Below are 13,734 nucleotides of genomic sequence, written 5' to 3' on the forward strand. Positions count from 1 at the left end.
TGCGTGTTCCCATAGCAGCCTGCTCATCTCCTCAGGGCCCTGGACTAGATTCCGCTCTCACCTGCCCCTCCTCACCCGGGACCGTGTGTTCCCTGAGAGCAGGGGTAAATGGGGTCTACCATCACAGCCCTTGGACCTAGTACAGCACAGAGCAGGGCCTAGAGAATGAGCAAATACGTGACGAGGACTGTGCCTAGTCCTCACAGCTGTTCCTACCCGGGGATTTCTCCCTCACTGCATTTCACACATCTGTAACACTCCCTAACTGCTTCCTGTGGGTAATAATAGATCCTCTGAGGGAGCCGAATTTCATCCTTTGTATCTGAATTGCTGTGCTTGTCACAGGATTCCTTCTAGGGCTGAAGGTCCTCTGGGAGATTATCTAATCCACTCCTTTCATTTTATAGATGGAAAACCAAAGCCCAGAGAAAGGAGGGGCTCACACAGGACACACGTGGGGCACAGCATCAGCATGATGGTCTGCCATCGGGAAATGGCAGAGCTTAAGGAGAAATCGTTGCAGGCCCCTCGGGTGGGGACTGTAAACTTCCAAACTGAAAGCACCAGGTGGGCTGGAACTCCGTCCCACTTTCTCTCGCGGCCCAGCAAGAACTCATCGACAGCAACAAGTACACTGAGCCCAGTACAGTTCCAGGCACTTCAGGACGTAAAAGGGTCCATGCCCCTGCATACTTACAGCCAACGCACTTAATCTTGCTGTGAGGGACAGAGACATGCTCCGACCGACTCACTGTGGGGCCTGGGCATGGACACCCACCTCTCTAAGCCTCCCCTCTCTCCTCTGGAAATGGGATGATAATAATGTGAGTGTCAAATGCAATTATTTCTGTACAGCAGCCGCTATGGGGCCTGGCCAGAGAGGGGCTGTACTATAGGTGAGCTGGCCTAGGACCCGCCTGGGAAGACAACAGGCACACACACACAGGAAGCAGGCAGCAAGCCACACAAAACGATGCTCTGCTGAGGCGGCGAGCCCTGTGGTAAGGGATGGTGGACTGGGAGGAGCCGGCAGGACCATGTTAAGCGATGAGAGCGGTCCAGGAAGGCCCATGGGATCGCAGCCTGGGCTGGCAGAGATGAAGGAATAGGAGGGAAAAGCTGGGGTGGAGACGTGGGCCTGTTGCCCTGACACTGGCCAGGACTGATCCCATCCGAGCAGGGTCAGGAGATGGGAGTGGGGCAGAGGGGTCATCAGGCCAGGCCTCGAGCGCAGGATGGGGTGCGGTGAGTTCTGCTGACTGGAAGCAAATTGTGCGGGATGTGATGGTAGCACAACGACTGATGCTGAGAGCCACCAGCACTGGCTGGATCTGAATAGGAGGGGGAACAGATCCCAGGGGTATCCCTTGGGGGCCCGTGGAGAGTCTGTGAAAGGCCAGCTTATAAAGGATGGTTGGCTGCCAAAATCACAGGGCAGAGAGCACCTGCCTGTGCGCACACAGGGGTTGGGAGGTCACGTAGGCGGTCAGGCTGGTCCCACAGCTGTCTCTGCCTGGGGAAGTCAGGTCACTGCCCCCTGGTCTGAACCCTGCCCCGCAGATCCAGAGCAAACTAGCTCCCGAAGTACCAAGGAAACACATTTCTGAGACAAAAAAGATAGGACCGGAAGGAAAGAAGTAATAATAAAACAGCTTACCTTGGCTATTTTCACAAAATGGCTCAGGATTTCTGCCCTTATTTTTAAAGTCTGTGCTGTTAGAATTTCTCGTACAACCCAAAAACTGACCTGGAGAGTCAAACAGAGACACACAGACACACACACACCAAAAACATTGTTAAATGCCAGGCCACCTAAGTTGCCCTGCCTACCACTTCCGTGGGACTGCCAGGAGATGGGAAGAACACACCCTAGGGCTGAGGAGGTTCAGGGTTTCTTTATGACACCCAACCTTGCAATGGGGGGTCCCTGTTGTCAGCACCAGCTCTCCAACACACACAGCGATGCTGAGAGCAGAAAGTATGTCCATCCTCGTCCAGGGGACCTCCTGGGCCTCCATGACACATGGGTCTCCCTGAAGGGGGTGCAGGGAATTTTGTGATTAATCAGGCAGGATTCCTGCTCAGGAGGAGACAACAGACGGATGGATGGATGGTTGGATGGATGGATGGTTGGATGGACAAATGGAAGACAAAGGGATATGCATGCTGGCAGTACCATCCATGAGATCCACATCCCCAGCCAGACCCAAGGCAAGAAGGACTCAGCTGTATACGAATAATCGTAACCAATTTAATTTTCCAGGAGAGGTTTGCCCAATTATTCATGTGATACAAAAGCATCTCTCAAAGTTCTGTAAAGCAATGCAGTTTAAAGGACACATTTTTCTGCAGACAGCATATACCAAAAGGATATACTGGTACTTTGGGTTCAGAATATCATTCACACTTGACCATTCCCGAGCCCCTGAATCTTCTGGTGGGAACAAGAAAGTCATCCACCAGGGTCTAGTTGACTCAATGAAATAGGAGGGGCCAAGAAACACTGGGCAGTGGTTTGTTTCCCTGTTTACGTTTCACGACTATAAGAACAGTTTTTTGTGAAACCCGGATGCCCAAGAGAGCAATGACGGCACCGCAAAGAAAGGAGAGATAGACAGAGCGCAGCGGGTGCGTGGAATGAAGAGGGACGCTAGGCATCTAAAACCTCTGCATTGTACAAAGAGTCAAATAGTTAGGAATACTCCAGAGTTAACAAAGCATGTTTACTGCTGCGACCACATGCCTTCTCTTTACTGAAATACTGCTAACTTTTCAGTGAGAAAACAAGAAAGGATTAACCAAGGATAAAAATTTGGTTTCTTATATTAAGCAGGAATATTATAGAAAAGTTTTCTCTGTGTAATTATCTGTGGTTGCCTCCAGGACATGCCTGGGTTTCCATAGAATCATTTTTTCCAAGGAACTGTCTAAAATTAAGTTCAGACTCAAATGTTTACTAGCCGGTTACGGAAGAAAGATTTTCTTGATACTAAATGATATGCCCATAAACCTTATATTTTAATACATGCATACTTTTATGCCACATAAATCTCAAGGGTGACAGTTTATATGTAGAATTTAATAGATGCTTATGTGCCAAAAAATCACACATATTTAATTACAGACTATGGCAGAGCTGGCTCTGATCTGCAGCACATGGTGTGCAGGGGCAACTCTGGATCAGTTCAGTTCAGCAGACTTTCCCAAAGCCCTTGCTGTGCGCTCCAGGCACTGTGAGTCCCAGACCTGTCTGCCCTTGCCTGACACAGAGGAGACCGGAGCAGGCAGGACGCTCCAGAAGTCACTGTGTTAAAAGGCAGTTGGTGGCTGTGGCCATCAGGAAGTTCAGACCAAGTGAACAGGAGTGTGGGGAAGGCAATGACAGAAGAAGGCTTCCTAGAGGAGGTCGACCTTGAGAGATGGGTAGACCTTCTCAGGTAAGGAGACCAGGGAGAGGTGAGTGGGCCAACAAGACTGGTGTTGCAGCTGCCCCATGGGGTGGGGGTAGGAGGGAAGCTGAAGCTAGAAGGGAAGCGAGGGCCAGACTGCTGGGGTCAGGAGCAACAAGGGAACAGTATGCTGCATTGGGAGAGTTCCAGGGGCTTCTGAGCACAGGGATGACAGCCTAGATCCTTTTGTGGGGGCAGGGACACCCATCAGGAAACTGATAAGAGGGTCTAAGTGAGAGATGGCAGGTTCGAGCTAGGGCCATGCTGCAGGAGATGGAGGGAAGAGGCAAAAGAGAAGGGCGTTTCAAAGGGAGAATCAGCATAGTTTTAAACTGTTATAATTCTGTGTTTTAACTACAAAGTTTAAGAGAAGCTTAATGCAGAAAACAAAGGAACAGAGATAAGCACAAAAGACAGAAGTCATTTGCAAGACTGTTCTCGCATACAGACCCCCCCCATAAACACTGTGATATGTGTCCTTCTTGGAACACATGTATATCATCTCTCAGAACATATGTCTAGTCGGAGAACATATGTCCTTCCAACAATAGAACCCGTTTCTCTTTTTCAATTAAACTGGTATATATTAATCATACTACCACAAGGATTTTTTATAAGCAAATAAGAATATCAAGGACTTCCCTACTGGTCCAGTGGTTAAGAATTCGCCTGCCAATGCAGAGGACACAGGTTCGATCCCTGGTCTGGGAAGATACCACATGCCATGGGCAACAAAGCCCGGGCACCCCAACTGCCAAGACAGCATGCCCTACAGCCTGTGCTCCACAACAAGAGAAGCCACCGCAACGAGAAGCCTGCTCACGGCAGCCTGAGATGGCCTGGGTGCGGCAGTGAAGACTCAGCACAGCCAAAAATAAACAAATATATGCAACTCTTAAAAATGCAAAATAAATGAAGAAAAATAATATTGACGAATTTTTCTTAGTAGCTGCCAAGTGATTCATCTCAGGGATGTCTCATCACTAAGGAACCTTGTACCGCTGGGTAGTTTATTTTGAATCCTTTTGTTATGATAGACAAACGCTGTGGTGGACATAATTATACATATATCTTTATACATTTTTAAGGAAGATCTGAGGATAAATTCTTTCAAGGTGGGGAGAATTAAAATATGCGCACCTTTTTTCAGAAGTATGTATTAAAAATCTTGGCCTCCACAAGGTTTACTTTGTTGATCCATCAAAGGTGGAGCAGAGTTGTGTTCCCTTACACCAGCCAATACCAGTTATTATGGTTCTTTTTTTCTTTACTAACATAGTGGACAAACTAACATCTTACTGCCCGTATTCTGCATTTCTTTCATGACTCCTCAGTTAATGTTTTTTTTTTTTTGCACTTTTTTTTCTCAGCTTTTTGTTGCAAACATTTATCAGCCATTTGTACTATCTGCCTGTGAAGTATGTGCTCTGGTCCTTCAGCCACCTTTCTATTGGGACACCTGTCTTCTAATTCTTGGTTAGTAAAAGGTCTCTTGTATCAAAGTGGATGCATTACCCCTTTGGGAGTCATACCGTGTGTCAAGAGTGTAGAGAAACTGCTGCTCTTATACACTATTTGGGAGGGAGGTTACAAAACTTAAAGGGCCATTTTGAAGAACAACTTGAACATATCTCTCAAGCCGTTAAAATTATATTCTCCCTAGAATATTTATCTTACAAAAATATAGAAATGTAAAAGGATATGTGCATGCCGGTTCACTGAAGCACGGTTTATACAGCAAAGCAAAAGGCCCATCAATAGGGAGTAGGTTGCATAAATAACACCATCACCTCACACTCTGGAAGGAAGCCGTTATGGAAAGGAGACAGTTTATCTACAAGGATTATTTGGAATTCTTCTGCACAGGAGGTTTGTCTAGTCTCCCCCGTTTATTTATTCCATCGTGTGTTTAAAGGGACTCATGAATATTTATTTTATACTTTTGGGTTATGATACTATGTTATTTATTTCATAACTATGTTACTTATTTTATACTCAAAGCCATTTCAGCTTCAGCTACTGAGAGCTGGTTTGGACATGCCCTCAGCACTGGTTGCTTGGTTTGTTTGAGCACTTTTACTCTCTGCAACTACAAGATGCTACAGGACTTCCCTTGGTGGTCCAGTGGTGAGGAATCCGCCTGCCAACGCAGGGGACATGGGTTTGATCCCTGGTCCGGGAAGATCCCACGTGCTGTGGGGCAACAAAGCCTGTGCACCACAGCTAGAAAATAGTCCCCACTCATGGCAACTAAAGAAAGCCGGAGCTCAGCAACAAAGACCCAGCACAGCCAAAAATTAATTAATTAACTAATTTTTAAAAAATGCTACAGGCTCATCCTGTACATTTCTTGCCCCAGTCTGAAACCAGCCATTTCTCCAAGGAGCCTTGACTCCTTTTATTAGATAATGGAATTAGAAACCCAAGATCTGGGAGCATATATGCTTGAGCTACTGAGATATCACTGTTTCTAGGTCCTCTCAGATGGCAGAGCAAGGAAATGTGTGTGTGTGTATGTGTGCCTGTGCATGCACTAACTCTTGTATATACACATCTCTATAAACATTTCTATATCTAACCATCTGTATCTATACTAAACTAAATGAGTTCACACTAATGTCTCCAACTCTAATCCATCACCATATGGATCATTCTAGCCTTCTCCTCCCGTTTGCCTGTAACTTCCCACTCCAGCAGGTGGGAGAAACCTGGTTCCCGCCATCTGCCACCCAGTTCCTTAACTGTTCAGTTCCAGTGTTCATGCATAATGGCTTCAGAATTGTTGCCGATCCCCATTTACTGGAGTGTAAGACTTGCATACAGGTCCTTTCATCTTAAGTCTCTCAGGCTCCCTTCATTTCCAGAGTTTCTTAGGCATGCACCTTTTCCCCCTCACCCTTCTCAGGGTGGTTGTTTCAAACATTTATAATCCAGTTAGGCTCATGTGCTATGTTCTACATTCCATCCTAGGACCCCTCAATCTCCACAATGAATTTTCTAAAATCTGCGAACACTAAGGTTTACTCTTAGTGCTGTCAAGTTCTATGGGTTTCCACAAACGCACAGTGGCATGTCCTACAGAATAGTTTCACCATCCTGAAAATTCCCCTGTTCTTCATTTACTCAACCCTCTCCCCTGCTCATGCCTCTGGCAAACACGGATCTGCTTACCAACTCTACAGTTTTACCTTTTGCAGAAATTTTTTCAACATTTTCCCGAACTCTTTTTAAAAAAATGGGGTAGGTAATCACATTTATGTTGTGAGTTCCTTCTCAGACTATTTTTCTTTCTTTCCTTTTTTAGCCACATTGGGCTACTTGCAAGATGTTAGTTCCTGTGCCCTTGGCAATGAAAGCACAAAGTCCTAACCACTGGACCTCCAGGGAATTCCCCAGACTGGCTTCTTTCACCTTGTAATATGTATTTAAGGTTCTTCCATGTCTTTATATGGCTTGAGAGTGTATTCTTTCCTTTTTTTTGGAATGAATACTATTTATTCCATTGTATGAATTTACCAATCTGTATATCCTTTTACCTATTGAAGGACATCTTAGTTACCTTCAGTATTTGACCATTACAAATAAAGCTGCTATAAACAACTGTGTGTATCTGCGTGTATGTGTATAGGTAGACTTAAGATTCCAAATAAACTGGATAAATATCGAAGAATGCAATTGCTGGACCATACTATTTTTTCATTCCCATATTGCTGCAAATACTTGCCAAGAATTGGTATTGTCAGGTTTGGTGTAGTTTTGTGGGGTTTTTTTTTGTTTTGGTTTAGAGAATTTTTTTCTTTTTGTATTTTAGGCATTCTAAAAGGGTGTAGTGTTTTACATTTTCCCAATGGCAAATAATGCTGAGCATCTTTTCATATATTTATTTGCCTTTGGTATATCTTCTTTGGTGAAGTATTTATTCAGATCTTTGACCCCTTTTTTAATTGGGCTGCTTCCTTATTGTTGAGTTTTAAGAATATATTTCAGAGTCAAGTCTTATCAGATACGTGTTTCACGAATATTTTCCCCAGGCTGTGCTCTGTCTTTTAATTCTCCGAACCGTGTCTTTTGTAAAATATAAGATTTTAATTTTAATAAAGCCCAGCTTACCAATTCTTTTCTTTCATGGACTGTACTTTGATGTCATATCTAATAATTCATCACCAAGAGTCATGTAGATCTTCTTCTATGTTTTCTCCTAAAAGTTTTATAGTTCTGTGTTTTACATTTAGGTCTATGGTCAGTTTTGAGTTAATTTTTATGGAAGGCCTGAAGTCTTGCAAGTTCGTTTTTTCAAACACAAAAATACTTACAACTGTTTCAGTACTGTTTGTTCAAGAAATTACCTTTTCTCCACTAACTGCCCTCATGCATTTATCAAAGGTCAGCTGCCTATATTTGTCTGGGTCTAGTTCTGGGCTCTCTATTCTATCAACCTAGGTATCTGTTCTTTTGCCAGTACCATACTGTCTCAGTTACTATGGCTTTACAATCAGTCCTGAAATCAAGCAGAGTGAGTCCTCCAACTTTGTCCTTTTTCTGGTTATTCTAAGGCTTCAGCCTTTCCATATAAACTTTAGAATCAGTTTGTTGATACTTATGAAATAGTCTCAGGAGACGGGGGGGTTCAGTCCCTGGGCTGGGAAGATCCCCTGGAGGAGGGCATGACAACCCACTGCAGGATTCTTGCCTGGAGAACACTGTGGACAGAGAAGCCTGGCGGGCTACAGTCCGTGGGGTCACAAGGAGTGGGACACGACTGAAGCAACGGAGCACGGCACACAGCACATGCAGTAGCTTGCTGGGATTTTCTAAAAAATAAGTTCATTTATTTATTTACTGCTGGCTGTGCTGGGTCTTTGCTGCTGCTTGGGCTTTTCTCTAGTTGTGGAGACCAGGAGCTACTCTCTGGTTGCAGCGCGTGGGCTTCTTTTTGTGGGGGCCTCTCTCATTGCAGAGCACCATCTCTGAGGCATGCAGGCTCAGTAGTTGTGGTTCCTGGGCTTCTGAGCAACAGGCGCAATAGTTGTAGCACACGGGCTTAGTTGCTCCGTGGCCTGTGGGATCTTTCCAGATGAGGGATCAAACCTGTGTCTCCTGTGCTGGCAGGCGGGTTCTTAAGCACTGAGCCGCCAGGGAAGTCCAGCTTTCTGGGATTTTGACTGGAGTTGAATTGAACTACAGATCAAGCTGGAACAAACTGATGTCTTAATAATGTGTCTTCTAATATATGAAGACACAATATCTATTTCAATCTACTTTGACTTCTTTCATTAGGGTTTTATAGTTTTTCGCATACAGGACCTGTACATACTTTGTTAGGGTTATACCTAAGTATTTCTTGTGTGTGTGTGCGTGCACGTGCTACTGTAAATGGTGGTATTGTTTTTTAATTTCAAATTCCAGTTCCTCATTGCTGGTATACAGAAAAGCTTTTATATTGATCTTGTGCCCTGAATCCTTGGTATACTCACTTATTGGTTCCAGAAGTTTTTAAAATAGATGCCTTTGAGATTTTCTGCACAGATAATCATGTCATCCTTTTAAAAATATATTTATTTACTGATTTTGGTTGTGTGGGGTCTTAGTTGCAGCACAGATCATCCACTGCGGTGCAATGGCTCAGTAGTCGCAGCATGTGGGCTTAGGTGCTCCAAGGCATGTGGGATTTCAGTTCCCTGACCAGGGTACCCTGCATTGTGAGGTGGGCTCTTTATCACTGGACTTCCAGGGAAGTCCTAATCATGTCATCTTTGAATAAAGACAGTTTTAGTTCTTCCTTTTCAGTCTGAGTATCTTTTTATTCCCTCGTCTTACTGCACTAGCAAGGACTTTCAGTTCAATGTTAAATGGAGGTGGTGAGAGAGCACGTCCAATCTTAAAGGGAGAGCATCGAGTGTCTTAACGTTGAGTATGATGTCAGCTGCAGGATTCTCCATAGATGTCTTTCATCAAGTTGAGGAAGTTGCCCCTCTATTCCTAACTTGCTGAGAGTTTCTTTGTATTATGAATGCATGCTGAATTTTGTCAAATGCTTTGAGTCAACTGATAAGACGTTATGCTTTTTCTCCTTTAGCCTGTTAATGCAGTGGATTACATTAATTTATTTTCAACTGCTGAATCAGTCCATGCACACATGGAATAAATGCCTCTTGGTCATGGTGCTAGTTAGCTTGTAAAACACATAAGCTGTTACAATCACGATTATTGTTTTGGTGGTAGAGCTAGCACTGGAGTTAAGGCACTGGGGACTAAGATATATCCGGGGAATTTTCACAACAGTATTAGAAGTGAATAAAGCAGAACACTTATGAACACAAAGAGCTTTAGCTAATCAACCACAAATGAAAACAATCAAAGCATAAAATAAAGAAAAATCCAGGTTTTAGAATGCTATCTTTTCTTACGAGAAAGTGACTTTTGCTACAAATTTCTCAATAAGCCCACTCATGGTTTCCTTAGAAACCTGGTGTAAGATGGGAAAGCAGAGGTCCCAGCCTCTCCCTGCCCCCACCACTGGATTCCTGGCGCTGCGATAAAACACTGCCTGGTCTCTGCCTGAGCCTCCTCGGTGCCCCAAGCAGGGAACCACCCCGTATCGGGAGAAAGCAACTGCCTACCCACTTCCATCTCCTGCTCCCTGCACCTACTGATTAGGTCCCGCAGGTCCTGTTCAGTCCATTTCCCCATAAGAACCCCTCAATTACTTGAAAACCTTAATTACCTCCTCTCCAAGTCTTCACATTCCTAGATTCTCCCTCTGATCCTTGTATAACATGCTTTCTTTCCCCTCACCCTACGACCCTCTGATCGCTGTGACACCCCTGTGTGACAGACACTCTACACCCCAGTATTCACGTGGGGCACCAAGGTCCAGACATAACTGTCTAGGAGTGGTTAGATAAAGCATAGGAAAGTGGGATTATCACACACCTATTAGAACTGAGTCATTCTAGTTTAAACTTTTAATGTAAATTTTTTTTTAAATGACAATACCAATTACTGGCAAGAATATGATGCAACACAAGCTTTCATTCACTGCTGGTGGGAATCCAAAATGGTACAGACATGATCCAGTAACTGTACTCCTAGGTATTTACCCAGTTTATTTGAAGTCTTATGTCCACACACCAAAAAAACACCACGTAAATGTTTATAGCAGTTTTATTCATAATTATAAAAAACTGGAAGTCGTTTTGATAGATGAATGGATAGACAAACTGGTAAATCCAAACACTGAATAGTACTCACTTTAAAAACAAAAAGTCATCAAGCCATAAAAATACTTGGATGAATCTTAAAGGCATATGGCTAAGTGAAAAGACAGTCTGAAAAGGTTACATATATATACAGCTCCTTTTTTTCAGAGTCTGGAAAAATAAAGCTTTAGCAATAGCAGGTGGATCAGCATCTGGACCACTGCCTTCCTCTCCACAGCAAACCCTGCCTTATTCTTTGGGCAACTTCAACATCACCTGAGACCATCACCTTGAGACCATGGCCTCAAGGTCACATTACCATTTCAGCAGCTACTACCACCCACCACTCCAGTCACCTCCTTCTCCTAATTACCCAGAACTGCCCCGCATCAGAGACCTGAAGCTCCAGTCTCGGGCCATAACCTTTAAACCTTCTAGTCCTTACTTTCTCCTTGAGTCCACCCCCACCCCTGTGCCCACTCTTGCCTCTTGTCAGGCTCTGGAGTCCCTGGCAACCCTTCCCTTCTTAAAAGCAGACAGATCCTCTATCATTTGTCACTTCAGTCCCTTGCCCTGTGGTCCTTCAAAAAGAATCTGCTTTGCTAATCATGGATGGATCCAACCACTTACCTTCCTGTGCCCCTCTCTTTTGGCTGCAAAGTCCAACTAGAAAAAAAAAACCATCCACCCTCATGCCCTGGGGCCACTTTAAAAGCCACAATCTCTATTTCATCTGGTCCACTGGCTCTACCCATGAGTCTTTCTATATTTCCAGGGTCAGTTTTCTCTTTTCCCTGGAGTGGCTTTTTCAAGCTTTCCCCAACCACCTCAAACTTCCCTGCTTCACCTCCAATTCCATGGAGGAAAGAGGAGCCATGAACCTCCTCACACCACACCTACAAGCAGACCTGTGTCTGTATCTTTCCTTTCTGCAGACTCGCCTTTTACAACGCAGAGGGCCCAGGTCCCGGCCTCTCACACCTTTGCTGGAACTTCACTTCATTATGTATACCTGCTCTCTTCTCATCTTTAATTTTTCCTGGTCTACTGGCTCCTTCCATTCAAAACAAGAACATCCCCAAAGCTCTTTCCTCTGAAAAGAAAAAAGGACTATTACCACCTCCCTGAAGGCCTTCAGCCCCTCCAGCCACTCCTCATCTTTCTTGTCGGGAGCATCGCCTACATCTGCTGTCTCCATTCCCTCATACCTCCTACCGCTCAGCCCGCTACAGCCCAGCTTCTATTTCACAAAACAGCTCCTGCTGAGCTCACCACCGCCGTGCTGCTGACTTCCCTTACAGTCCTTTTAACTGACCCATTCTGTAGCATCCCCGTATCCTTGAGATCCTGATTCCCAAACACCACCTTTTTTGGGTGATCTTCTCGTCTCCAGGCTGCTGGTTCTCAGACCCCTCTCCGCTGCTCTTCCCGCTCTCACAGGGATTTCTGTTGCTCCCAGGGTGATCTCATCCACTCCTGTGCTTCAGATGTGGCTGATTCAATACTTGCATCTCCATGCTGGACTTTTCCCCTGACTCCCAGATGCAAACATCTGCTACCTGCTGCATAGCTGAACTCACACGTGCAAACCCTTCTCATCTCCTCCCTCACAGTTGCTCCTCCTCTGTGCTTACTATTTTAAAGAGAGATGCTGCCAAGGAACAAAGGGGTCCTCCTTGCGTCTCCCTGTCATCTCCCTCCACGTCTCATCAATCACCAAGAGCTACCATTTGGTCTCAATATTCTGTTGAGTCCGGCCACTTCACATCTCTATTCTTCACCTGGATGAATAGGATAGACTCCAATCCAGTCTCCTGGTCTCCCTTCCTACTGCCCACACCTCTCCTTTGGTTTTCCCATCCTAACACTGATTCCCCCGGACTGTCAGCCCCTTCATTACTTCTGTCTCCCCAGCTAGATTGTGAGCATGGGCTACATCTAGTTTACTGAACCAAAGACAGAGCCTGGGAAATGGTCAGTCAATGTCTATTAAATAAATAAATGAATGTAGCTAGAAGTAATAAGCCTCAAATGAAAGTGGGTTTATACAATGAGGAAAGAACAGTTGTTTGGAGGTAGCATTTGGAAGGGAAAATGCTAACACTGCCTCCCAGCTCTGTGCTAAATGAGATCTGGAAGAACCAGGGGGATCTATTGGAGTCATGTTCAGAAAAATGGGGGAGGCCCTTCAATAGAGAAACTCACCAGCTATGTGACTTTGAGCAAGTTATTTCATTTTCTAGAACCTCTGCTTTCTCATCCATAAAATGGGTTTAAAATATCAGCTTCGTGGGCTTTGTGAAAACGAATCAAATGCAGGTTAAATGCTCAGTACAGTGTCTAACTCAGTTGAGCTGAGCCTAAGTGTTCAATAAACGTTTTTTTTTTAAAGAGTCTTGATTAAAGCCAAGAAGGAGCCGGAACATTCAGGGACTAGGCTAATGATGGGGGGTGGGGGCAGGGGCGGGATGGGGGCAGTTAGAAGAGTGATGGGGTATAGGCAGGAAAGCTCCGAGCAGGATGGAAGAGTGCAAGAGGGAAGAGGGTCGGCGGGGGCCCTGCCATCACTCTCAGCCACTTCCTGCCCGAGCACTGACTTTCCCGGAGGAACCGCCAGCCCTCCAGTCTCACTCCCTGCCGCCCAGGCCCCACCTGCCTCCAGCGGAAGGCCTGCTTCTGAGACTTGGCCAGCCAGAACCTCCTGCTTCCTGTCAGGGCCATGAGGTCAGGGTGCACAGCAGAGGATCCAAACCAGGGCCATCAACCCCGGAGTATCAAGTCCAGGACATGGAATGGAAAAGAGGCAGGTCTTTTCTGTGGGAGCTGCCCTCACAGGGAGCTGCTGACAGCCGCCTCGGAACCTGACAGGAGGAGGCTGCTTGTGGGGAGCCGGCACAGAGGAAAGCGGGACCTCCGGGTAGAGAGGGCGTACTGCCCAAGGCCCCCTGAAACACGTGAAGTCTAACCTCTCCCTGGATTTGTTCCATGAGCCAGTAGGGGTTTCCATCATTAGGAATTATGTGTATATATCAGTCCTGAGTAGAGTCAAAGCCACCCTCCCAGGCAAAGTGTTGAGAACCTCTGCC

The 13,734-nt window shown here is 45.4% G+C and overlaps 1 protein-coding gene across 7 annotated transcripts in view; it reads right to left on the reverse strand.

The window, feature by feature from the left end:
• Positions 1 to 13,734, reverse strand: part of RALGPS1 (Ral GEF with PH domain and SH3 binding motif 1) — a 299,089-nt gene that overhangs the window by 176,151 nt on the left and 109,204 nt on the right. For all 7 annotated transcript variants that reach the window (XM_065928425.1, XM_065928423.1, XM_065928426.1 and 4 more), the window contains one exon: positions 1,658 to 1,747. In XM_065928425.1, the coding sequence (XP_065784497.1) occupies positions 1,658 to 1,747 (90 nt within the window). The remainder of the gene's footprint in view (positions 1 to 1,657; positions 1,748 to 13,734) is intronic.

This window comes from Muntiacus reevesi, chromosome 3 (assembly GCF_963930625.1).
Source record: "Muntiacus reevesi chromosome 3, mMunRee1.1, whole genome shotgun sequence".
Classification (NCBI taxonomy): Eukaryota; Metazoa; Chordata; class Mammalia; order Artiodactyla; family Cervidae; genus Muntiacus; species Muntiacus reevesi.